At 36.3% G+C, this 27,659-nt stretch overlaps 1 protein-coding gene across 1 annotated transcript in view; it reads left to right on the top strand.

Annotated features, from left to right (window-relative positions):
• Positions 1-12,856, top strand: part of CYTC6A (Cytochrome c) — a 103,391-nt gene extending 90,535 nt beyond the window's left edge. The window contains exons 6-7 of the mRNA XM_089419182.1: positions 12,081-12,144; positions 12,513-12,856. Coding sequence (XP_089275308.1) covers positions 12,081-12,144; positions 12,513-12,647 — 199 coding nt within the window. The 3' untranslated portion in view covers positions 12,648-12,856. The remainder of the gene's footprint in view (positions 1-12,080; positions 12,145-12,512) is intronic.
• The last annotated feature ends 14,803 nt before the right edge of the window (positions 12,857-27,659 follow it).

The following is a 27,659-nucleotide window of genomic DNA, read 5'->3' as shown; positions in this document are numbered from 1 at the left end:
CCGATGCTACCAGAAATCAACACTCGCTCTTAGCGAGGAATATGCTCTATTAATGCAACCTGCTGAAGCATTACTCTGTTCTGTAACATCTTCTTTTGCGCTGCTCATGTCTAACATCCTGTCCACCAACTACTGCGCAAATGTTGCATCTGTACTGCTACGAACCCTGCCACTACCAATACTGCATCTATACTGCAATTCCCTCTCAATTCTTCATCTGTGCTGCTACTAGCACTGCCACTGCCAAAAATGCATCTGCACTGCAACCTTCTCCAACTGTTGCTGCTACTGCATCAACAACGGAAAAGCATCCCAAATTACTAAACTGGTGTTTAGTATGATGCATCTTGTTGCTAGAGTTTTGACTTCTGCTAGTCTCTACGCTGACCCTTTGAAGCCTTTGTGCTGCTGTTGACTCTATTCTATGCCAACTGCATTGTTGTCAACTCTAGCTCTGCACTGCTCAGTCTTTGGCGTTCCTAGCCACTGCAACTGTCACTCTGGCACTTCTCTGCACCAACTGACACTGGTCTATCCTGCTAGTTTTTATTTAGGCTCCTGTAGCAAGGAATTGATCCGAGAGGTGGACTCCTCAAGGATCTTGCCCATTTGCAGTCCTTTCGAAGTACAACTCTAAATCAGCCCACCTCCCTCCTAGAGGTATCTCAGTTGTCATGGAAAACTCCTACTCCTTGATCTTCGTGGCTGCAAACTTCGGATCATGCTTCTCATCTTTGTCCTTCTTCTTGAGAGAAAACTGTGTTTCGTAGTGACCTAATTCACCACACCTAAAGCATTTGATCTTCAAAACATCTTTCTTCTTCTTCCGCTCCTCCTGTTGCCCCTTGGATGCAAGGGTTGCATTCTCTTTCTCCTCCTTGGGCTTCGACCCACTACTGTTGCTTCCATCAAGTTTACACTTGACCAAGTCTCTCCTCAACTCCTCTTGCTTAAGAGCTGCCCACATTCCATCCCAGTCTGGCAAAGTCGCCCTGCCCAAGATGCTCTGGACAAAAACTTGCCACTCCTCAGAAATTGAATTCAGGGCCAGTCTTACCATCTCGGAACCTTGAGGTGTTGACCCCACAACTGCTAGCTCGTCTCAGGTCTCCTGAAGTTTAGTAAGGAATGGATCAATGTTTTCCCCCTTCTTCATCTACATAGATCTCATCTTCTGCTCCAAGTACATCTTTCGCTGCTCAGAAGATCCCTGATATAGCATCGACAAAGCATCCCACATCTCCTTGGCAGTGTCTCTGCCAACGATGTGACAGACTATATGATCCTTCACTCCGTCGAGGATCATTCTCTTGGTCTTCGCCATTTCTCCCTTGTACTTCTTGAGCGATTTGGATCCACGGGCTCAGCTACCACGTTGTCAACGTAGATCTTGAGAAAATGCTCATCCAGAAGGCACGACATCCTTGCCTTCCAGATCACATAGTTGGATGCACCATCCAACCTATCCTGATCTCTCAATCCACTAGTTGCCATCTCTGCCAATCGAAAAAGTCGAATGACCTCCTCTCTCCTACTGTTGCTCAGCAAATGAGAATTCGAATTCCCTGGCTAGGAATTCTTTGAGGAAGAAATTCCCTCAAGTGTCTCTCTTCTTCCTTCTGACGTCTTTCTGCCTAGCAACTGCCTGCAAAAAATTGTGTCCCACCAGAAACCCTCTTCGCTAAAGCTACTACTGCGTTGCTCCCTCTGCCGCTGACAAATTTCGATTTGGAAATCCTACCTCTCTGTCGACTCACTCAAAGAGAGATTTACCACAAAAATCTTGCCCTCCTGGCCTGAACTGCGCAATCCCTCTGGGGATTCAATTTGCTGCCTCTGCAAGAATTTCGAACTCCCTTCCTCCTTCAGCACTGGGCTCTTCCAACACTGCTCTCTTGTTTCACCTGTAGTTCTGATACCATGTGAAAATTTGGAAGACCCAAATTTCTACTGCAGCCATTGATTATGTTTATTCTATTTGTTAATTATTGAACAAAATTATTTATTGTTTCCTACAGTAAACATCGAAACTAATACACTGCAACCTTCACCATTTAAAAAATGTGGAAACAAGAAACTGAACAAGAAAGAAAAACGCAACGCATTACACAATTATTTTTGGAAAAAATGTCCCCGAAAAATCCCAATGCGGGAAAACCAGTGCAGTAGCTGAGGGTTTGTATTATTAAGCAGTAGTTTTCTGAATACAATCTTTGGATGCCATGTTGTCTATCCAGTACAGAGAATATCATTGATAGAGAGATAAATGAGATTACCTCACACTATCACTAGAGATCCCGTTTGATCCATTCACTGAATGAGCAACCCCTGGCTGCCTCTGTGCAATAACTATGTTAGCCTAGCATCACAGCCTCTAGGGACAGCGTCACCCCTTTTGTTGATCGATTTGCTGCCCAGGAACTTAGATTTTCACCTCCCGGTCTCACACCCTGGCTTCTAGCTTCTGATATCGATTCCTCTAGCAAATTTTCAGACCTCCTCAAGGCTTCTGCGTTGCCTCTATGTCAGCCTACGCTGGCCAGCCTAGCCAGTGCGCTCCCTCTCCTGGATCTCTCTCTGCCTTCTCTACTGAGTATTCCTGGATCAGTATAAATCTCCAATCAGAACTATCCCTGCCCCTCATTGCAAAAGATCACTTCGAATTTCTCTATGGCAACATCTCTGCTTTAGAAATTCGATCTTCTGATCTCCACTCGATGTGTTTTCCAAGTGCCCTTCAAGCCTCTTCTTATATCTTTCTGTTGAACAACCAACGACCCAGATTAACTTCTAATTAATGGCTCTGATCATTTTGGCTTGATCCTCGTCTTATTATAGAAGTTTCACCCACATTTTAGATTAATACCCATTAATTATTTTAATTTCCTAAGTTTAGACTTAGAAACCCATTAAAAATAATTAATTATTTTAATAAAACTGTCTCCGAGTGGAATTTCCCAAAACGATTTCTGGGTATTGGAGAATGCATGTGTCTAAGTCTCCTTGCAAATTTTGAGACTTAGAGCACATCTGAAGCTACCAAAAACCAACACTGTAGCCCACCAAAATTGGGGTACCCATTTGGAGAGCTTTTCTTTCCAATGTATCATCCTCCAGCCAGTAGCAGCAGCCTCTGGTAGCCACTTAATAGCTTTGATGTGCTACTTTATCTCCGCCACTTGAGCTAGCCATCGTGTACCCTCTCCCATCTTTTGAGATCATATGTTTGATGGTGGGCCAACCAATCCTAAAGGTATGATTTTTAATTATGCAATTGGGTGTTTATGCTTGTTTTTTTTGGGCACACTTGGGTATGGATTATTGGGTGACTTGGAAGGAGGAAGGGTTTTAACTGTAGTCTTGTTCCCTTACCTTAACTAGGGGTTAGTCCTCAACCCTAGTCCAGTGTGATCTCCCTTATTGGCTTATAGCTTTAGGATCGACACTACTTAGGAAACCCTAATTTTGGTAGCGTGGTCTCATTTTCTTGTTCCACATTTTTCACTCCCCTCCACACATTACATGCCCTATATTACAAATATAAATTATATAAAATAACAATAAATATAAATAAATGTAAAAATAAATAATCAAATAATGATTATGTTAAATAGTCATTAGTTAAGTGAAAAGGCATGTCTAAAAGACATGCCCAATCGTGAAAGGACACCTGCCTAGTATATATGCGGGTCCTCATTGTAACATTCAACATCACTTGTACATTTTTATATATATAATAAATTATTATTACAAATACCTTTGTGTATTTTTACATTAAAATCAACAAGCTATAAGTTTTGTTGCTTTAGTGGTATCAGAGCCATGCAAGACTTTGAACATTATCCGCCGCACAATATAACCATGCGAGTCTTTGAACGTTGTTCGCCGCACAATGTGCCATTACGTTTACGTCCTAAAGTCATTGAACAATTTAGTAAAATTCAAGAAAAGCTTTAGCAATGGGAAAAATCATATGCAGAAGTTAAAGCATGTCTAAAGGAAATCGATAATAAGGAGGTGATAGCGATGGTAAAACGAAACAAGGTGAAGCAATAGATGATTATAATGTTGAATATTCCGATGAAGCTAATATAGATCAAGATGAGGATCCAGATGAAGTCGGTCTTGATGTGAATGAGGACTATCTTAAGAAACAAGAAAATGAACAATATCATAACAATGAGGAAGATGATGAAGAAGATCCACATGAAGATGAAGATGATCTCAACAACGGTTGTGATGAAAAGGATAGTCAAAGTGGGTATATGAAAACTAGGGAAGAAGACCACTCAAAATCCGAATCCAATTGGGAATATGAAGAAAAAGAAGGAAATACTTTTGATGAAAAATCACCACATTCTGCAGAAGATCAGAAAGAGGTTATGTCAATTTCATATTATGATGAGAATGAAGATGATTTTAAAAATGAAGATGACTATGAAGAAACAAATAATGATGAATTTGCATTTACAACAACTATCAAAGATGATAAATATGAATGTAATGATGTGCTTGCCCCATTAAGGGATAGGAAGAAACAAAAGCAAAATCTTTTAGAAGAAGCCGACAAAGCATATCCTTTCTCAGAACCAATTGTCAAGCCTAAACAAGTAGCTCAGAATGGTGTGATTGAGCAATCCACAACAGTAAAGGAGGAGCCTGCTCATGTTGTTGAGGAGGTACATAAAAATCACATGCAACAGAGGGAAGTCCCTAAAGACTCAATTGGCCAAAAAGGATAAAAAATTAATCATGTTCATAAGGAAGTGCCACCTCATCCTCCTCAAAGAGCTCCAGTTGAGGTCCAAGCACATAAAGAGTCGTATGCTTCATTTATTAAACAAAATGCAGCTCCATCCACCATTGCAATCCAGGAATCGTCTCTTGTGATGAGCAAGGTTGTACCAATTTTAGCTCAATGTCCAGCAACTGCCCCAAGTTCCAATTATGTCAATTTCATAGATAAGAGCATTGTAGAAGAAAGTGGGTCCTATGTTTTCATCAACAACTTGCCTGTGAATGTTAAGCCGCTTCCCAATTATCCTAAGAGTTTCATGCAAGAGTTGGAGAACTATATTATTGAAATTTTATCAAGTATCTCCACTTTGGATCCTAGCTTGCTTCATGCCTTCAGTGATCAATTCCAAACAAAATCACTGAAAATCATGCAGTTATCTGGAGATGGTGCATCACTTGAATGCAAGCAGCACATGGATCAACTTTCAGAATTTTTCTCCTTATTGGGAACATGTGTGATGGAGAAGGGAAAAAACTGGCCTTTAGTTTACCTTGCAAGACCTTTTGCTGCAAAATCATTTCCATTAATTAAATCGATGGGTTCACCACCAGTTGTGACGTTGTTGTCCGTAATTATTTCAGTTTTTGGTCCAAGTGTGCTACCCCTTGAATCTTTTGTTAATAAAGGAGGAGAATATCATGTGCAATTCCATATTTCATACAATCAAGAATGCCAACCAGATGTTCTGCTTCAGTTTTTCAAGAATAATCTCATCAAATGGTGTTTATGTATCTATGATTATTCTACCAGTTCAAGGCTAGATCTTTTGCTCGCTTTCCTAGAGGATGCTTATTTCCAAATCCAGTGGGTTTGGATTTTTGGTTGTGCAGCAGAAGTGGAGAAATGTAATTTGGTGGACATCGACCCTCACCCTCGTCCGCACCAGACACAATGTTTACAACAGAAGTTGATTCAGAGAGGCTATGAACGCCTCGAGCGGTAGCGTGCATTGGATTACCAGGGGTTTCCTAGGACATCAGGGCTTGGAGATAAGTACACATGGAAGAAACCCCATGGAGAGGAGGCGGAGGATCCATCGGGCCTGTCAAACATCACAGCCGTCAAACATGTTAACATTAATATTCAGCCTCCCCGAAACTTGATTCTCGATAAATCTAATAGGCTGCCATCGTATATTGAGTTGAATCGTAGGATTAATAACCATCTTGTTTACATAATTGTATATGGAAGATGTGACGTTCCCGACCTCTTTCCCGACAAGTTGACTGTAAACGGAAGATATCCCTTTCCGTTTGAAAACGACGGTTATATTTTCATGTTACTGAAGTCCCGTTGCTCCCACATCCACTGCTCCTGATGCTCCCACGTCCGTTGTCCCATATCCACACTCCGCCATCAAAGTTCTCCACCCTCTATTTCCGCTGTTCCGAAAACCCTCTCGTCGCTGCACGGTACCTCTGTCCCACAACAATCGATGCCTGCTTGACCACCATATACCCTGCTACTTGTTGGTTCATTTTGTGGCTTATTCATTGTTAATCCTTCATAGCTGCGATTTGGTACAACGTTTCCTAACAGGTTCCAAATAAAATTAATCCAAAGTCGACCAATTTTTTCTTAGGAGGGGATTAAAGTCCGTATTTAGTAAAAATAAAAGTTAAATTGTGGAATTTTAGACACATCCACATTTTTTTTAATCACATGGTGAATTGGTAATTGCAAGTGTTAATCTGTGGGAGACCCAGGATCAATCCTCATAGCTGCCTCTATAACACGAGGAGTACATCCAACTACCTGCAAGTCGATATATTAAGATCCTATGATTTTAGCAAGAGCTAGACTCACGTGCCGCCAAGACGGGATTGGGGAATCTGCCCCTTTAGCTACCACCATAGCAGGTCAGTGTACTCAATGAGATTTGAACTTCAGTCTCCTTGGCTTCGCCTAAATAGAGTTACCGTCAAACCACAAACAATCAAACCACAAACAAGAAAGAGGAGAAAATATTAAGTTACTTCCTCTTAATTTGAAAGGGTGCCACATATTTTTATAAAAAAGGGGATATTATTAAAAGTATATATATATATATATATATATATATATATATATGATAAATTAAAAAAAAGAGAGGGGAATAGAGAAACTCTAGTTTCGAGACAACATTTAAAAAAGAAAAAGATAAACCCTAGTTTCAAGACAACATTATCAGAGAATTTTACATGCTAAGGTGCCAGTGACGAATTATACATGCTGAGACGACCTAAGCTGATGTGAAGAAAAACGTCAACTACAAGCTTTGAGGACAAAGCTTTTGAAGGAAGGGACAATGTTATAAATATAAATTATATAAAATAACAATAAATATAAATAAATGTAAAAATAAATAATCAAGTAATGATTATGTTAAATAGTCATTAGTTAAGTGAAAAGGCATGTCTTTTAGACATGCCCAATCGTGAAATGACACCTGCCTAATATATATGCAAGTCCTCATTGTAACATTCAACATCACTTGTACATTTTTATATATATAATAAATTATTATTACAAATACCCTTGTGTATTTTTACATTTAAGCCAACAAGCTATAAGTTTTGTTGCTTCACCCTATGTCATCATTTTCCTTCTTTGGGTCCACATGACCACTAGTTCCACAAGGCTTTGGTTCCCCCTCCCCTTGTCCACATGTTTGGGTTGGGCATCGAACAATGGCCCAAAGGTTGATGCAGCAAAAAAAAGAAGATAAAAGCATAAATGGCCACATACAAAAGGAAATAATACCACAAAATGCAAAAGATGGTCGGGACAATAAAACTTAGCACGTGGACAAAAGCCAAATATGAGCTCTACCCCTTATCATTATGGCCATTACCTTGGTTCCTAGGTACCCTATGAGTGCCCCTTGCATCATTAAGGAACCCATGTATGTCCCAACCCCTGGGGGCAATGAACTGCCCCACCTTAAGGGGGTAATCACTGCTATATCATACACATCATGCTCTCATTCCCTAGAGACCTGAGCAATATAACAAAAGAAAATCAATAAAAGGCAAAAGAAGAAGGTTGGAAAAACAAAGGCTAAGGTAACTCATGTACCATGATTGCTCCCTCCTACATTCATACACCCAAGCATGGGGACATCCCTCACTATTACCATCATTGAGCCCACATCATTTGGCCTTGAGACCCCTGTGTCGCCATCCACCCCATCATTATCCACATGACACCTACCTCTTGAAGGATGTACCTTGGACATGTCCTTCCCTTTAGGGGCTGGGAACACCTAATAGGGTTGTTTATTAGCTGCTCCTACCCAACGAGGTAACACTATTACATGCTCGAATCCCCAAATTTGGAAGGGAAACCCACTGGGAAGTCTCATTTATGCCATTCATTAACAAGCTTATTCACTCAATTGCACTAATGAATTATTGTGTCTAAAGGTGAGGAGATGCATTAAATCTTATATAGGATTGCAGTGGGTTTTCATCTTAGACTTGGCCTCCCTATATGGGATCCAAGCCCTCCAGAGGATCATGATGACATTTGTAGGCTGAGCGTTGAGAGCCATGGGCCTCCATTCATTCTGAGCATTGTTTGCCACGCCATGGGCTTCTTTAGCACCATTATTAGCTTGTTAATTGCCCCAGTTATTCGAGAGATGATGCACTTGGACCACGATGCCCTAACCAACTACACATTGCACCCACCACTTGGTAGGTGATCCAAGGCCCAAAGGAGGTTGTGTCTTTCCTAGGGAGACATGGGAGGGCATGTGTCATCCTTTGAGGCCTCATTAATGGAGCATGGACATGATTTTGAGCCACTTGGAGATCCATGAGATCCATTTTGGAGCCCCAAGCCCAAAAAAGGGGTCTTGGAGAATTTTGCAGCATAATGAGGAGATGACCCTCTTCATCATGATTTTAGAGGCCCTCTACCAAAGTTCCAACACAAGAGGCCTCAACGCTAGCCTTGGAGAGCACTTCGCATGGATGACATCATCCCTATGTGGGCTAGAAAGAGAGATAAAATAATGATTAATTGTTAAGCTATCTTGGTTGGCTTGTAACCAAGGGTTTGTCACATTATTTTGACATTTTAGGGGCTTGTTCATTGGGAGTTTGAATTGATAGCGCTTGTATAAGTCTATGAGACCTAGTCTCATCTCAAATCATCACATTTGGGATTTTCGGTCTCATTAGAGAATTCAAACCTGCAATTTGAGGAGACTTTTGGATGTTTTTGGGATGCACTTTGATGTTTGGATCTTTATTGTTATCTTTTTGGAGCTTCTAATGTATTGTTGATGGATGGATATACTCTACATTGTCTTGTAAGTGTTTCTTTATGGTGAAATTATCTTGCAAATAATGTCTAATGCATGGAATTTGTTCTCATGATAAGAATTCACACTTTGTTTTATTGAATATCTTTCAAAATTATAATCTTGGGAAGTTTTGCATGTGTTACTCATTGATGATGTGGAAAGAATGTTCCTAGTGGATAATGATTTAATCCATGAAACTCCATTAACTAATGCTAAAGAAGGTAATTGTTGAAAGGGGTAACTAGGGCTTCCTCTTTTAGCCTCTCTAAGATCAATTTAGCCAATTATAAGCACCCATGACTCCATACTCCCAATGGTCTAGGCACTAATCAAGTCCCTTGGTGGTCACACACAAATTTAAACCATAAATTTTCCTTCCTTTTCTCTTCTAAAAATTCGTCCCTTTAAGGATAAGGAGGCCATCTAGGGCTTGGTGTGAAATCTCTTGGAGGAGGAATTTTTGAATTTTGTTTGGATAGAACTCTTCCTTTGTGTCTCCTCTAAAGGACCTCAAATTTTGGTGGAATTCCCACGGTGGATTCTCCATAAATTTTGATGCCCTAGTTGTCGCATCAAGAGGGAACCCTAGAAGCTAATCCTTCAACTTAGGGATTCTTTGAAGGTAAATTCTTTAGTACTTGGTGAAGTAAATCATACATTGCCTTTTCTCTTACCTACCTTGACCTTGGATGCACATATATCTCGTGTCAGTCTCAACCCTAGGTCTTGTGTAGTCATTTCAAAAAGGGTTTTTTGTGGAAAGTCTTATTAGCCTCTCCCAAGGCTTGCACCTTTGTTGAATCTTTCCATTGAATGAGCTGCCTTTCCTCACTTCTAACCTATCAAGAAGATCATATCACAAGTGAGCATTATTGGGACTCCTCTCGTCGGTGAAAATCCGAGAAGAGTAGGGGACTTAGGCTGTGGTGACAGTGGTCCTCTATCCCAGGTGTTTTTGTGCCCTCTAGTTTTTGCCTCTTCACAAGCCCTGTTAATTTGTGCAGCAACAAGTCCTACTTGACTAGGGTCAAAGACTAACCTCCTAGGTGAAGTAAGGGAACAAGAATATAGTCGGAGATCGATTAATCATCTAGCTTTCCCCATGATTCATATTAGCATTCCCATAACATTAAGTGAAATCACATGATTGCAAAAATGGTTAAAGTGGCTACTAGTGGATGACTTGCCTTCCTCGAGGAAGGTATGTTGGATGGGAGAAGAATTTAACTGGAGCAAGAAGTGGATGATCCCAACATCATGTTATGTGCTATCATATAGGGCTGCTGGCTGGCTGGCTATCCAAAGAGAAGAAAAAATTTCTCCAATGGGTTACCCACTTTTTGGTGGGTAATAGGGACCATACAGACTCTTAAAGATTGTTGAAAGTGCAATCCAAGCAAAGATACTAGTTTAAAATAACAATGTAATGGAGTTAATTAAGAAATAATATGTGTGCATGACTTGAATGAATAAGAGCAAGGAAATCAATCACAACACCATTCGTAGAATGCAGTGAGTATCATGAGGCTCTTATTCAACTTGCAGTCTATTTGTATTTTATATATATATATGTGTGTGTGTGTGTGTGAGAGAGAGTCAAGAGAGATAGAAGTGACATAATATACAATGAGAACATCTCCAATTTTGATTATAATTCAAATTAAGATAAGGGCCCGCTCCTTGCAATTAGAGGATCACATCCATGAAAGTCGAGAAACAATCATTCACTCAACTAATTAGAACTTCCCAGTGCCATCGATCACCTCATGCCTTGATTCACAAAGCACTTGATAACATACAACATCTTATAATAATAGTAAGACTTCAAATAATACTTCCATGGACCATGTATCATTAAAGACGATATAGTACAGTAAACATATGACCATGTGACAAACTTGGGGCTAACAAAGTTAAGGATGATTAAAAACAATGTAAAAGACTATGAATGAAAGCAATCCATCCCCTCTTTTCCTTTATATGTCAATGCATCTTAGTGCTCCTTCGGGTATGTAATTATCCTTGAACTTCTAGAGAACTATGTTCATATTTGTCAATTTATTTCCTTTTGAAATTGTATTGGTGCTTGTTTCAAGGTACTTCCTGCTTTTCCTCCTATGGTTGGATCATAAGTATTTACCCTAGCTGTATTCTTTATATTTTATGGACAAATGTGGGGAAAAGTAGTAACTGATACCATGCTAAACAAGTCCTCTTTGTGGCACTTGTAGTACATGTTTGCTTACAAACATTTTCACAATTTAGAGAATAAAATTTTGGTAATGTAGTGATATTTCCTCCTATGGTTGGATCATAAGTATTTACCCTAGCTGTATTCTTTATATTTTATGGACAAATGTGGGGAAAAGTAGTAACTGATACCATGCTAAACAAGTCCTCTTTGTGGCACTAGTAGTACATGTTTGCTTACAAACATTTTCACAATTCAGAGAATAAAATTTTGGTAATGTAGTGATATTTTTGAAATCTAATTGTACTGCTTGTCAGTTGCAGCATTTAAAGGTTAGAGATAAATTTCTGTTTTTTTTGCATGTATTTTTCAGAGGTGAAATCAATAATGTGGTTGTAATGGTTTTGGAAAGGCCAGTGTGCCCTATGCAATCAATGTTATCGACAAACATGTTTAAACTGAATGCCAAGGGAGTTATAGGCAAAGGACTTTAAATGCAAAAGTCAACGTAATAGTGCAATATCTAGTGATGCATGGTTTAAGCACTACATATTTGGGGTTTCCATGCGTTTACCTTTTCTTTTGGGGTAAACATAGATAGGGCTGGTGGCATTCTCTAAAGCTATGCACCATATAAGACGATAATCATTATTATATTAGAAAGAGAAAAATTTTGTTGACATCATAAAACTCTGGATAAGATTTATCATTGAAGGGAAATGAGGAGGAAGATTTAACTGACAAAACAAACTAACCTGAATTAGTTGCTTACATAAAATACTTGATTGTCAAACGTGCAGGAATGGTGTGGCAACAGAAGAAAACATATTCAAAATCACATATTATGGAAAAGGTCGAATGCCAGTAAGTCTGACTTGATGTTTCTTTCAGTGTTCAATTCCAATTTTATTGTTTCAAAGTTGCTTTAGTAAAGCCATTTGACCATATAAAGAGAAGCATGTTGTTATTAGCTTTGTTACTAGTTTAGGAGATGCTCTGGGCACTCTTTATTTTGCTATTTGTACCAACCCGACTTATGATTCTCATTGCTCTTCCTTTGATTTTCAGTGGACATTGATACAATGTCTTGCCTGAAAATGATAATAAAATAAACCTTCATTGCTAGTTTGACATTTTGACGTTTTAGATTCTTGCTAGCTAGAATAGGATTTCTATATATGCTTCCACTTCTTTTTATGACAAGTTACATCTAAAATTTCTAAACATTTTAGGGATTTGGTGAGAAGTGTACACCAAAGGGGCAATGCACATTTGGTCCACGACTTAGTGATGAAGATATTCACTTGCTGGCTGAGTATGTAAAGTTGCAAGCAGACGAAGGGTGGCCAAAGCTAGAACGTACGTGATTATTCAAAATTCGTCGATCACAGATCACAGCAAGAAATAGTTCTGCACTCTCTGGACTTTCTTGTTATCATAAATATGATATATTAAAACTGATTATTTCAGGATTCATCAAGCATAGCACATTGTAAGAGATAGTTCGGCCCTATCGGGACTTGCTTGTTATCAGAAATATAATATACTAAAACTGACCTCTTACGGAATTACTATATTTTGCAACTATATGTATTTTATTGGCTAAAAGCAAATGGTAGGTACGGGTCTGAGCTTGTCATCGTTGCTTGAGTTATGTTTCTTGATGAGTTATGTTTCTTGTATAGAAGCAAGGCTCATTGATTCCGACTGTTGAAGACGATATAATTGGCTTCACTCACCATCATAGAGTTGATTAACATTTCTTTGATCAAGAGCCTAGACCCCAATTTCATGAAGTTAGTATTGTCAATCTCCACAGCCTCCGGAACATATCGTGTTCTAAGGAGCACAACAAAAAAAAATTAATAAAGAAGGAGCATTGTCATCCCTCCTAGTCATCCAATAAAATATCCTCAAATGAAAATATATTGATTGCCAGAGGAGCATTGTCATCCCTCCTGGTGTCCAATAAACTATCCTCAAATGAAAATATATTGATGGGCAGATGATTGATTAGTGAAACATAGAACTATAGTTTTTTGTAATTTTAGTTATGCTTTATATTATGATGAGCATAGATTTATCTTAATTCCGGATCTACCAAGTGTAAAGAGATCAAATTTCTCAAGATGCAAACTTGGTTTTGAGTGCAAAACTTGAAGAAAGTTTTGCATTTATACATATTTGATCCCTCTTATTGCTTAGTAGAACCTTACTTGAGATGAATCTACACTGATTTTTAATAATATTATTTATATTATATAAATTCCACATCACCATATATAAAAGTATTCTCATTTTTAATTTTTTTAAAACCTTGATTTAATCTTTTATGGAATATCCATGGAATATTTTTAGGGAGTCATCTTTAGTGAGATTTTTTGGAAGCTTTTCCTGTGGGTTTTTCTGGTCTAATTTCTCTAAAATCCGACAAGAATTTATTGAAATTATAAGCTTGATGGGTAACCCCTACACAATCGAAGTGCCCTAGGGGTTTTTCAGGGTGTTGAATCCATATATACAATCAAAAAACCATTTTAAATCATACAAATCAAAATTTCACCTCAAATTTTCTATTGCCGAAAAGTCCAAAAAATGCACTAAAGATGACTCCCATTTTTAGTAGTAGTGAAGATAAATGGTTTAAGTATATTTCAAAAGTAATTATAACATTTTTGCTTTTAAATTTAATTATAAAACGTTATAAAATTTAATTAAAATAAAATATTTTGATTGTGAAATGAGATGGTTTTTGGGCATATGATATTGATAAACCATGGTATTGGCCCATGGTATTCTAACAAAGCCTACTTACAAGTTAATAATATGTATGGTAAAGTGGGGGTGAATATCCATAATTAAGAATCTTGTTATATTATAAGTATTAAGCGTTTATGTGATTATTAATTAAATTTAAATATGGTTATAGAATCATTATTTTAATTTATATGGTAAAATGGATTAGAATATATATAATATGATTTTTTTAATCTAAAAAATTGTCCATAATTCTATTAATAAAAACAAAATTATAATATAACAAATTGAATTTTTTACTACTTTTAACTTTTTATTATTAATTGGGCCAACATTTAAATGCTTACACTCATTTGCTTACACTCATCTGTAGACACTACAACATCTCCCCCATACTAAGATCTACATCACTTTTAACTATTTATTATTTTTTAATTTAGCAGACATGCAAATGTTTACAAAATGGATCCTGATTTTGGCATCAAAAAGTTATGATCATGTTTCATAGTTAAAATTAATCCTAATTTTGGCATCAAGAAGCTATGGTCATCATGTTTTCATATATAGGTTCTTGTCTGACTTTACAATCTTTACCATTTGTTAAGTGTGCAAAAGGTCGCTGTAATGTGCAAAATAAAGTTATTTAATGTAGTGTTCTTAGTCTTATTTTTGTTTAATATTATTAACATAATTTTAGTTAAGGAGTTTCAAATTAAGCCAAGATTATCCATATTTGTTGTTTGAGTAATAAGTTGAGGGTGTTTGTTGTGCTAAGTTAGAGACCTTGCCAAGAAGTGACCCAATTTTGAATCTTGTGGACACCTGTTAATTGCCCATTTTAAAAAATTGAAATGAAGAAGCATAATTTAATCGATATTGCGTTGTTTCCCAATCACTCTACTACTTTGGAATTCTAAGTTTCTTTGTTGTATTATCTCCATTGGTCCCTACTAAGATCACAAGAAATCGGGAGATAAAAGGATCAAATGGAAACATCAACAAATTGTAAATTAACATGAATATAAACACATCATAAAAGAAGAGAAAAGAAGACGAATCCATGAATAAGAGAAACACAAGATATGGGACCCATGGGATAAAGAATCATTTACTATGAATTAATATGATGAAATGATATAAATGAGAGCTTGTGTTGTGTATTTATACACAACTCTATTGATGTGTCCCTTCAAGAGGGGTTTATGGGTCCACATAACAAGGGCACACAACCTGAGAGGGTGACTAGGACAACCTAGTTAAATATATATACAATGAATAGGGAACTTAGCTATAAATATTAAGTGAAGATTATTGTCATTCCAATACACCCTAATCTTAATACTAAGACATGAAGAAGGGTGATAAAGTATAGAAGGGGGAGTGGGCCTACCTAATTCAATAGAAAGAGATTTAGTGGCTAAAAATATAAATAAGAGTGGGTATAACATGACGAAACTCAAATACAAGATGGATGGGTATATGAAGACCCAACCATCATTATAGAATTCTTCAACTCTTGATGAAATGCCACCGTTAAATTGCTCATTATTTGGAGACATACAATATTGATATGGCCATCTAATAAAGAATTACTAAAAAGATGCACGAGTACAAGAAAGAAAATTGAGTGGACATGCCCAACTTAATTTAGAGTCAACCATACTAGAAGAAGAGTTTGTGTTTGTGATGACCCAACTCAATACAAAAGTGAACCCACTACATTGAAAGGATGCTACCACCAATCTACTCATCCACTGGTGAAAATTGTCATTGACATTTCTCGTCTAATGGAGGAGGGCAGGAAAACATATCCCTATTATATTGTCCACCTATTGGGAGAATGGTATTACTATTAAATTTTGAATCCAATACCTAGCAATTTATTAATCTAACAGATTATCTCAAATCTACTGAATAAAAGCATGATTGAGATCTTAACATAATTTCTTTTAGCAAATCAATTTAAGTTAACCAATCTCACACATGAACAAAATTTATGCCAAATCAACAATTCTTCGTTAAAATAATATCAAAAATTACTCGGGCTTCGTTCCTAGGAAAATAGTCCACTGAGGAAAATACATATACAGCAATAATTTGAATTTGATCCAATTTCTCAAACCCTCCTTGGTTGGTGTGGATCTCCCTTGCTACTCCTTGCACTTTCCTTGAACCCAACACACTCAATCATTGAGATCTCCTCTCAATTCTTGTGCTCACTCACTATTGTGTGTCTTCTCCCTTGGCCTAGCCCTTCTTTTATAAGCTTGAGTTATAACTCAATCCCTAACCCTAGTCTCCAAAGTCATTTATGGTTTAGATTAGATATCACCTCACTTGAAATCGATGGTTGAGATTACATCGAATTCACTAATAAAAAACCTTTACATTTCATTAGATTAATTCACTTTATCTTATAAAACAATTTATTTTAATTATTAAAGTAATTGCTAAGGTCTGATGCTGTATTAGGTGACTTATGCATACCTAGACACTTAGGCTTGTGTAGAAGTACTTGCCTGAGCTATAAACACCAACACTCCTTAGTGAGGGAGGTACTTCTTAAGAATACTTCTGGAATTGATTGCCCCTCTAATCATGACTTAATGTCCCATGCATTATCCATGGCTTTCCTCCAAAACTCATAATTTTCTTCCTCCTTGAGGACACTACTCAATTCCATATTGTTTGGAAACTTTGGAGGTATGAACTCCCTAAATGTGTTCCTAGGAGCCTCCAAAAGCTATTGAGCATCCCTTAATGTTTTCTTAAACAAGCTAGGCCTATTGAAAGAACTGAAAGGATCTATTGACTCCTCCCCACATAGAGGTTGACTCCCAACACTCTAAGTCTCTACATGCTACTCTATTGCTTCTTGCCACTTGCCCTTTGATGCTGTTGGTGGCGACTTATGAGACTTCTTAGATGCCAAGCTCTTCTTGAACTTCACATCCCCATTCACAACTATTTTCCTCTGCATTAATATGGATATCTTGTAAGCCTTTGATATCTCATAGTATCCCACAAATATCCCCTCCATTCACAAAGGCTTCAACTTTGTCCTTTTATACACAAGCACATGGACATAGACTAGACAATCAAAAATTCGAAGTGTCTTATCTTTGGCTTCACTCATGTGAATGCCTCCTAAGGAGTCTTGCCCCACAATATCCTATGAGGACTCTATTGTTGATGCTATAACGCCTTCCAAATTTTGCTATACTCAAATTTTGGAGCTTACCCTTTATCATGTGAAGTGTTTCTTTTGGTCTTGAAGTGTTGTTTCAAGTTTCTTCACATATGGTAAGTGTCGTCACATGGTCAAAAGTAACAATAATGCACTTTAGGGCCATAGTACGCTTTATGGTCATAAAACAACACTTTTGGTCGCAACTACACATACTTTGTTGTTATACTTGGAGAATCTTTGTAAGCTGGCATTTTGATGTATACTTCTTAGCCTTGGGTCCTGTCTAATTTTTGTTGATGAGTTGATATGTGTCGCACTTGATTTTTCTCCCAACTCAGTGTGTTTTTCAAGGTTGCACCCTCATAAACTTAGACAATTTTATGACTTTACAAGCCTGTCCTCTAGGCTAAGAGAGCGCACTGCAAACTCTCAAGGCTTATTGGAGCCCCCCTTGTCAGTTTTTACTGCACCCTATGCCTAGGAAGCCTTCCTCTAGCGCACAATGCACCCTCAGTCATCAAGACCCTCTTCTTGTTTCTTGTTTCTGTGCCCTACACCTAGTCAAGCCTCTAGTCTCCAGTTGAGCGTACTGTGCACTCTTAATGGGAAGTGATGCCTTCTCGTGTGCCTTGTTGTCATGCCCTCCTTGTGATCCTTCCTCTTCCTTCCTAGCGCACAACGCACCATCAGTGAACAATCATGTTGCTTGTTGCTTGTTCCTGCGTCCTGCACCCTCCATTAGGCCACCTCCTCCAGTTAAGCACATAACACATCGTCAATGATCAATGAAGCCCCTCATTGTCTCTTGCAAGTGCGCCCTGCACCCATAAATCTTCTCTCTCCCTTTGGTGCACTGTGGATCCATAAGCAGAAATTTTGCATGAAGCATGGAATATGAGATTTCGGGCTAATGTTTGCTTGCCATGAGTGATGTACATTTGTAGGTGTACAATGAAGCATGGTAAAGATCTATGAGGAGATATGATGAGAATTGTTGCCCAAGGAAGCATCTTGAAGATAAAGGTACCATGTTGCGACAGTTGAAAGATCAATGGATCTTGATGATCAAAGTGACTCATGAAGACTCTGAGATCTTTCAAGACCCTTTGGAGGGTAGATGGCTAACAATGTAAGATTTGTTACAAGTATTGAAGACATAGTATGTAAAAAATCCTTGAAACCTTGCAACTGCTAATGAGAGAAAACTGATCACAAAAGACACATGATTTATCTACTGAAAATTTGTGGAAAGAAAACAATGAATAAAAACACAATCACACATAGAACACATAATATATTTGGGGAACCCAATCGGGAAAACCCCCTACTTGCTTGTATTAAATCAACTGAGCAATATAATTTATTACATAGAATTTGCTTCAAACATGAAGCTCCCTGCAATACTGATCAAGTCTCTACACAAGACATGCCCAACACTTAGGAAAATAAGGCTTGCTAAGATCTCATATTTCTTAGCACAAATATGCCCCTAAAATATAGAACAAAGTTACCGATCAAACGAGAACTATTATCTCAAAACAAGAACTCTAACAAAAACACAAAAAAAAAATGAAAAAACACCGTGAAAATGAAAAGTGTTGATGCTAGAATAACGTTTATTTTTTCAGAATTAATTTTCAACATTTTTTTAAAATTGAAGCAAAAGTCATTTTTTTGTGCAAAAAACACCTTGAAAACGAAAAGTGTTGATGATGGAATGACGTCTTTTTTTTTTTTTTGTAAATTCTCAACATCTTTTAATAATGACGTTAAAGATAAAATAGCATGACTCTGAAAAACCTTAAAATTCCATGGATAGCATTAAAGATAAAATACCACTTCTATGAAAAGCGTTAAAATTCCAACAATTTTCAACCATGGTGCTAATATTCTTTTAAAAAATTATTACCATTTAATTTATATTAATTAATTTTTACTTTAAATTTATCATATTAATAACAATTTATTAAATATAATGTATTGAAGTCTGATGAATGAAAAACTTTACAAAACAAATGAATTTATATGTGATTTTGAAGTTTTTTATACTCTCTTCATTAAAACATTTGTGTTTTTGGAAATTTGTGTAGATATTTTATTTTTAAATAATTTTAAGATTTTGGGATTTGAAAATTATTTTTTAAAAACTATATTTGAAAATTCAGATATATATATATATATATATAATAATTTTATATTAAAATTATATTTCTTTTGAATTTAATAAATCAAAACCAATAAACATATTGAAGATTAGGCAAAAAAAAATGTCGTTTCCACAAACCTATTGACGCAAAGGAAGTACACCATCAACAAAATAAATTGTTTTCCTAGACTTATGACTTCTACATACTTTTTATTTTTATGACTTCTACATACTTTTTATTTTGACATATATATCCAGTGAAATATCTTGATAATATGAAAACATTGAAAAAAAAAAACATTTAAAAAAATAAAATAAAAATTACCTGTAAAAGATAAAAATTTAAACCAAAAAAATACCATAAAAAATGATTTTTTTTTTTTTATGGAAAAAATAAAGAAACATTAAAAATAAATAAATAATATTGATGAGATAAATAGATAAAAAATTAAAAAAAAACAAAAACAAAAAAAAGCAAACAAAAAGAATATTAAAATAAATAATATTAGAAAAACACAATTAAAAAAGCATTTAAAAAAAATTTATTAAAAAAACATTAAAAATAATATTATTTTTTTTAAGCTTAAAAAAAAAAATCAAAATGTAGGAGCTAATCAGATGAGGAGCTAAAAATGACATGTTAAATAATATATATATATATATTTTAAATGAATAAATTTTTTTAATTTTTTTCTATGAATTTTAGGTTAGAAAATGATAACATTTTAAGTTAATGAATTGAGGCTTCTGTGATCCATAATAGTTGTAAGCAGAAATTCGGCTAAAATCACATTAGGAAAGACCTTTGTCAACGCGTTTCAAACCAACTAGTGTGGTTCATCGTCAGGACAAGTTGAAGAAATAGATCCAGCTATGCAATTTAAATAGTATGAGCAGAGACCCCCAACGGCTATCTTATCCAACGGCTAATTTTGACTATGGGACCAGAGTTAAAATTAATTTGACTTTTTAACTCTGGTCCCATAGTCAAAATTAGCCGCTGGATAAGATAGTCGTTGGGGTCTCTGCTCATACTATTTAAATTGCATAGCTGGCTCTGTTTCTTCAACTTGTCCTGACGATGAACCACACTAGTTGGTTCGAAACGCGTCGACAAAGGTCTTTCCTAATGTGATTTTCGCCGAAGTTCTGCTTACAACATTTTAAGTGTGTTTTTTTTTCCAAAAAATATTATTCAAATAAAATTTAAAGTAAAAATAACAACAACAAAAAAATAAGTACACTTAAAAAACACACACAGAGGAAAAAAAAAACAAACAAACAAATATTAAGACATCTTTTTTCATTTTTCCAAATTAAACAAATAAAACATTTAAAAAAACCAAATTTTATATATCTATATATATAAACAACATTAAAAAAATAAAAAAATAAATATTAAAAAAAAAACAATAAAAAAAATTCAAAAAAAAATTTGAAACATTAAATTAAAAAATAAAAAATAAAAATAGAAAAATTGAATTGGGCTTGTGCAGCTCCTAGGCAAGTGCGAGTTGCCCAGGCCCAATTCAATATTTTTTTTAAAATTTAATTTTTCAATTTTTAGTTTAATTATTATTTTTTAAATGTTTATTTATTTATTTTTTAACCTCGTCTTTATATATATATATATATATATATATATATATATATATATAAAAGTTAATTGTTTTAAATGTGTGTGTGTTTTTTTAATGGTTTTTATTGTGTTTTTTCTAATGATTTTTTATTTTATTTTGATGTTTATTTATTTTATTTTTTATCTCATCAATATTATTTATTTATTTTTATTTTTTTTTCCCGTCAAATTTTTATATTTTTTCTTAAATTATGTTGTTTAATGGTTTTTTTTTTTTAATTTTTGTCTTTCACAAGTTAATTGTGTTTTTTATGTTTATTTTTTTTTTTGTCTTTTTTTTCATGTTTTTTAATGTTTTAATATATATTTTTATTTACTTTTATTATTTAAAAAAGTTGTGTTTTTTTTTTAGTTTTAGTTTTTATTTTTTTAATGTTTTCATATTCTCAATATATTTCATTGGATATGTCAAAATAAAAAGTATGTAGAAGTATTAAGCCCATGAGAACAATTTTGTTGATGGTGTACTTCCTTTGTGGTCAATAGATTTGTGGAAACGACAATTTTGTTTTTTTACTGTAATCTTCAATATGTTTATTAGTTTCGATTTATTAAATTCAAAAGAAATATAATTTTAATATTAAATTATTATTATTATATATAAAAATTATATTAACATATATCTATATATATATATATATATATATATTTCTGAATTTTGAAATATAGTTTTTAAAAAACAATTTGCAAATCTCAATTTTTTTTTGTTGGATAATATCTTTTTTTTTTCTAAGTAGCATTGATCTATTGATATGGTACAAAAAGTTACAGAGAGACTTGACCTCAGAGATGTTAAACATCAGTCATCATCACAAAATGAAACTGTTTGTTTTGGACTGCCCCAACAGAGGGGAAACCAGTCCAAGAAGTTTTAAAGACTGCCCCTGTTATGGGGGAAACCAGCCATTGAACCAGAAAAACTATATTCAAAGTAGACCTTGGTTTTCCAAAAAAAAACAAAAGGAGAATGCAATTCTAGAACCAAAAGACAGGGACATAACCAAGAAACAGTGTGACATGTCCACCTGGCGGAGATTCAACCAGAGGATCCAAGACACATGGCGTAGAAACATTACACATCCAGACCACAAAACCACGAAAACAGTGAAACATATCCACCTAGAAGCCGGACACCTTTGCATGAGACCATGAAACCACAAAACAGTGAGACTTATCCACCTGGGAGCCGGGCACCTTTGCATGAGGCCACGTGTTAGGCCGGTGGTTCCTCCAGAGCTGGCTCCTCCTCAATCCGGCAGGAAAATTGATACCAGTCGTCATCCTCTTTAGACGTGCCTCGACCCTGAGCAGGTGGAGCTTCCATAGTGCCTTTTGCATCCATCTGTCGCTCACCAGTGTCGTTCTGCCTGTTGCCTGAAGCTTTCGTGCCGTTATGCTTGTCCTCCTCACCAGAAGTGTCACCAGCTTTGGCCTTGCCATGCAGAGCCTTTCTGCTTTCACCTTGCTGCTTGTTGCCCGGGATGCTGATCCCATGACTACCAGGCACTTCCCTGCTCTGCTTGTTCCCGCGACTTGATAGAGGAGCTTGCGTCGCAGACTCTTCCTCGAAGGAAATTGTGATGGTTGCAGTGATTGTAGGCCTATTTAAGGAACTACGGAAGCGAAATTGAGTGCTGTGAGGGGCAGGAAAAGGAGGAAGTGGGAAATCCATTATGTGGATAGCATTGTCCCTCCTACCTCTACCACTTCTGGTATTTGGGTAGCGATGAGTGGGGTAAATGAGCGCGTTGGTCATTTCAGTGGTGGAGTTTGGGGAATCAGAGGCAGAGTTGGCCGAAGCTTGCGAGTGGATAAAACCTCCACGCGTTCCTCCACGTCTACTGCGCATGCAGTGCCTGAGGCGAGCCATGGCATAGATGTAAGCTAAATTGACAGCAGAGGAATTGGATGAAAGGCGACGCTGAGCATGAGTAGGGGTGGTCGGGCCACGATCAAGAAGACAATGACGGGAATGCGAAAAATGGAAACCATTACCAAAATCCTGACAAGGAAGAATCAGGCAGCGACTGCCTGTTGTAGTTCTGATACACGGTTCAGCCGCTTGCGGAGAACATACGCCATGGAGAAGAGGAGGATTAACAAAACGATTTGCAGGGGCCATGGTGTTGATGGAGGTGAGCTCGTCACAGCTTTCGGAGTCATTAAATGTCGCCTGCAAGGTGTTTTTAATCCGTCTACGGTGGGCTCTCAGGACGAAGCAATTAGCCAGATGGCTTCCCAACCCGCCGGCGGTCCGTCTTGTCATTTTAAATGCCATTGTTGACACCCGCATCTGGGTCAAATCTCAAAATCTTAAAACCATTTAAAAATAAAATATTTACACAAATTTCCAAAAAAACAAATGTTTTAATGCAGAGAGTGTAAAAAACTTCAAAATCACATATAAGTTTATTTTTTTGTAAAGTTTTTCATTCATCATAACCGAAGTGTTCCTTATCAAGTGACTTCAATAGATTATATAAAAATGACATTATATTTAATAAATTGTTATTAATATGATAAACTTAAAATAAAAATAAATTAATATAAATTAAATGACAATAATTTTTTAAAACAATATTAACACCATGGTTGAAAATTGTTGGAATTTTAAGGCTTTTCATAGAGGTGATATTTTATCTTTAATGTCATGCCTGAAAATCTTTGGAATTTTAAGGTTTTTTAGAGTTGTGATATTTTATCTTTAACAATGTTGAGAAATTAACCCAAAAAAAAAGACGTTATTACATCAACACTTTACATTTTCAGGGTGTTTTTTGCACAAAAAAATTGACTTTTACATCAATTTTTAAAAAATGTTGAAAATTAACCCTGAAAAAAAAAACGTTATTCCAGCATCAACACTCTTCGTTTTCAGGGTGTTTTTTGGTTAGAGTTCTCGTTTTGAGGTAATATTTATTGTTTGATCGGTAACTTTGTTCTCTTTTTTAGGGGCATATTTGCGCTACGAAATAAGAGATCTTAGCAAGCCTTGTTTTCCTAAGTGTTGGGCAAGTCTTGTGTAGAGAGTTGATCAGTATTGCACGGAGCTTCAGGCTTGAAGCAGATTCTATGTAATAGATTATATTTCTCAGTTGATTCAATACAAGCAAGCAGGGGTTTTTCCCGATTGGGTTCCCCAGATATATTGTGTGTTTTATGTGTGATTGTGTTTTTATTCATTGTTTACTTTCCGGAAATTTTTGGTAGATAAATCGTGTGTCTTTTGTGATCAATTTTCTCTCATGAGTAGTTGTAAGGTTTCAAGGATTTTCTACATACTATGCCTTCAATACTTGTAATAGATCTTACATTTTTGTATCCATCTACCCTCCAAAGGGTCTTGAAAGATCTCAGAGTCTTCATGAGTCACTTTGATCATCAAGATCCATTGTTCTTTCAACTGTCGCAACATGGTGCCTTTGTCTTCAAGATGCTTCCTTGGGCAACAATTCTCATCATATCTCCTTACAAATCTTTACCATGCTTCAATTCAAGTTGTACAAACACATGTGTACAATAAATAAATACAATTGTGCCTTCATCCAATCTCAATAGGCAATTCGAATTGCATGACCTACTAGGGATAAATTTAGCAGCTACTACTTGTTAATTGAGAGTAATTTGAGTTAACAAAAAGTCAACTACTCAACTAAACTCATGTCTATCTCTATTCTAGAACTAGAGACCAATTAACTGACATACACTAGAGTTAACTCCACTAGATAACTAATTTTAGCCATCAACTAGTCCACAACTCACTATATGCCATCTAACTTGAATTAACCAACAATAACTTAGTGATATGCCACATCACACATGTTAACTGAAAGCTAACTCAAGCAACTATGAGACTGAATTTGAATTGTCATCTTTGACTAAGGAACAAGTAAAAAAAGCCATTCCTTGCTACATTTTCAACATAGTAGCAGTGTCATCACTGATAAAAGAACTTTATGTACAAGTCACCATGAGTCCAAGTCATCAATATTTGTTGACTTGTCATATTGTCATCACATGATGTGGAAATTATAATGTAACTTTGAAAATTATTATAAATATAAATATGTGGAAGTCCAAGATTCATGTACGAACAAAAGAGCCACATGGAGAAGTCCAAAAGTCTCATAGAAGTCCAAAGGTCATATTAGAAGTCTAAGGGTCATGAGGAAGTTCAAAATTCATGAGGATATGAAAGGTCATTCATTTTGTTATAAAAGAGGCCTCATTAAACTAAGAAAATACTTTTAGCCTTAGGTTCTCCATTGAAGCATTAGAGATGAAGATAGTCCTGTTGGAGAGCAAGAAGTGGCTTAATGCTCCACTACTAGAGCTAGTGGTGTTCATTGTATTAATGTATCTTGAAACTTTCACCTAATATTTCAAGCTCTATTGAGCCAACACATTTCATGCATATATCGTGAATGTTTTGAAACTATTCTTTGGATGTTTGCGGTATATGTTTGTATTCACATGTGCTAAAAAAAATTGAACTATTTTGGTGGCTTTGGTGCTCATCTCATTAAACATGTGTTGTATTTGTTTTCATGATCATTTCATCTATGTGAACTATTTTGCTTGATGCATAACAATTCTTTCTTATGACATGTGTGTGTCATTATTAGATTAGTACTAATACTTATTTTCTAAAGGCCCACTTTTGTTCCTTTCTAGTGAAAGAACCTTGATACAAATTACAATTGAACATTTCACAAGGCATACTTGCTTTCTCATTCAAATTTATGCATGTATTTCTCTTTCATGCTAATAGTCGCAACTAAGGCAAATATTTAAGTAAATAGCAGTCAGGCCATATTTTCGGTTGGGACTCCTATACCAAACGGTGTGAGTTATAATTGAGACTTGATATCGGGAGATCCCCTCTATGTTGGCAGGTCCAACACCATCAACATTCTAGCACTAGAAGGAGGGAAACCTTTATATGGCTGACAATTCACCTCATCCAAACAACCAACCATTTGGGCAAGGCAGTAAAATTCCAAGTTCCACTCTAATTCGTGTTCCTGAGGCAGGAGAGCCCTCTCATCAAAGCCTGGAACAAGATTTTGAAGTTACTTACGATCAACTCCAGACAATCCGACCTATTACTCGCCAGTTCACAAGAGCTCTTGGTTTACTTCTTGTTGTTGCTATTCTACCTCATAAGTCGATAAAGAAAGAAACAACCCACAACGATATATTAGTCTCTTCGGTGGAAGATTTGGTTATTACAACCCTTGAAGAGCTAGATGATTCTTATGAAAGAATAAATCAACAAGGGAAACTTCCACGTATTGAGGAAGATTTAGATATTGTTGGAAATACTGAGACAAGGGGGGGGGGTGAATCAGTATTTCTTATTATTTTTTAATTGTTCTAGTGATTGCCAAAAGCATATATAGATATGTATATGTATACACAGAACACAAAAATCAACAGCTGGAATAAATGATTTTATTAAAACTCAAGACAGTGCAATGAAATAAATACAATATAAATATATATCTGACTGTGAATAGTTGCCAAGCTCCAACTTGGACTTCAGTGAGGCTCCAACCTCCAGAGCACCAACTTTGTTTAGCAGTGGTTCTGTACTTAGGAGCACCTACCCCTAATGACTTTAGTCTTGTTCAGTTTTGAGGCTCCAACCCAACTTTGGTATACACTGGTATGCTGCTGCACTCTGTTCAACTGAGGTTCTCTCACTCCTACTCTCCTGCCTCTACTGCTTCTGCTGCCTCTACAGCCTTCGCTGCTTCTTCTGCCTCTTTTGCCTTTGCTGCTTCCACTATCTCCTGCTCAGGTTATTGTTGAGATTTTCTGTTTCTCAAAGTAGGCAAAAATCTCTAGTGTGTGACAACAATAGGAATTTGTTGCTAGATTAGCTCCAGGTTGTTGGGAGAGAGTTAATGCATCCTATATTTGATGTGAGAGGATTTATGAGGCAGTTAGATTCTCTTAGCTATAAAACAGGTATTCATACGGATTGTTTTTTAGTGAGAGTTTGTGAGGAAATTGATTACTTTGTAATCTCCTGTTTGATAATAAAGAATGGCTGATACCTATGTTTGGTGGACGTAGCCCAGATTGGTTGGGTGAACCACGTTAATCTGCTGTCTTCTGTGCATGATTTATTTGCTATGTATATTGTTTATTTATCTGCTGCACACCTTTGCCTCTAACAAATGGTATCAGAGCATGTTGGAGGCGTGGCGTAATCTCGAAATGGCAGATGCCCATTTACCTACGCGCTGAGGATTAAAACTGCGTGGTTCCTAATCATTGTTGCGTGGAATCATTGCTGCGTGGAGCGTATCATTGTTCTGCTACTGCACATCGTGGAGGTGGAGCGTGCACATCGTGAAGGTGGAGCGTATATCTGGCTACCTTGAGGAATATGTGTGCAAAGCGCTACAGAATACGGTGAAATCAACAAGTGAGTGTCTCCATCGGTGGAACTCTCGAGTGCTCGATGAGCATTTCAGTGTGCTGCTGGTGCGTTGCTGGAGCGCTGGTGCGTGGAGATTTTTTCTTACCTGCGTGGAGGTGAATCGACCAACATACCAGCGCGCTGACCAGACAAGCAACACTGCTGCGTGGAGATTGTTGAGCTTGCGTGGAGGTGTGTATAGACATTTAATTGGCTA

This window comes from Pinus tabuliformis, chromosome 4_1 (assembly GCF_031772625.1).
Source record: "Pinus tabuliformis cultivar Carrire ecotype Pingquan chromosome 4_1, CPIR1, whole genome shotgun sequence".
NCBI lineage: Eukaryota > Viridiplantae > Streptophyta > Pinopsida > Pinales > Pinaceae > Pinus > Pinus tabuliformis.
Note: the sequence above shows the minus strand (reverse complement) of the source record. Positions and strands in the feature narration are given on the sequence as shown.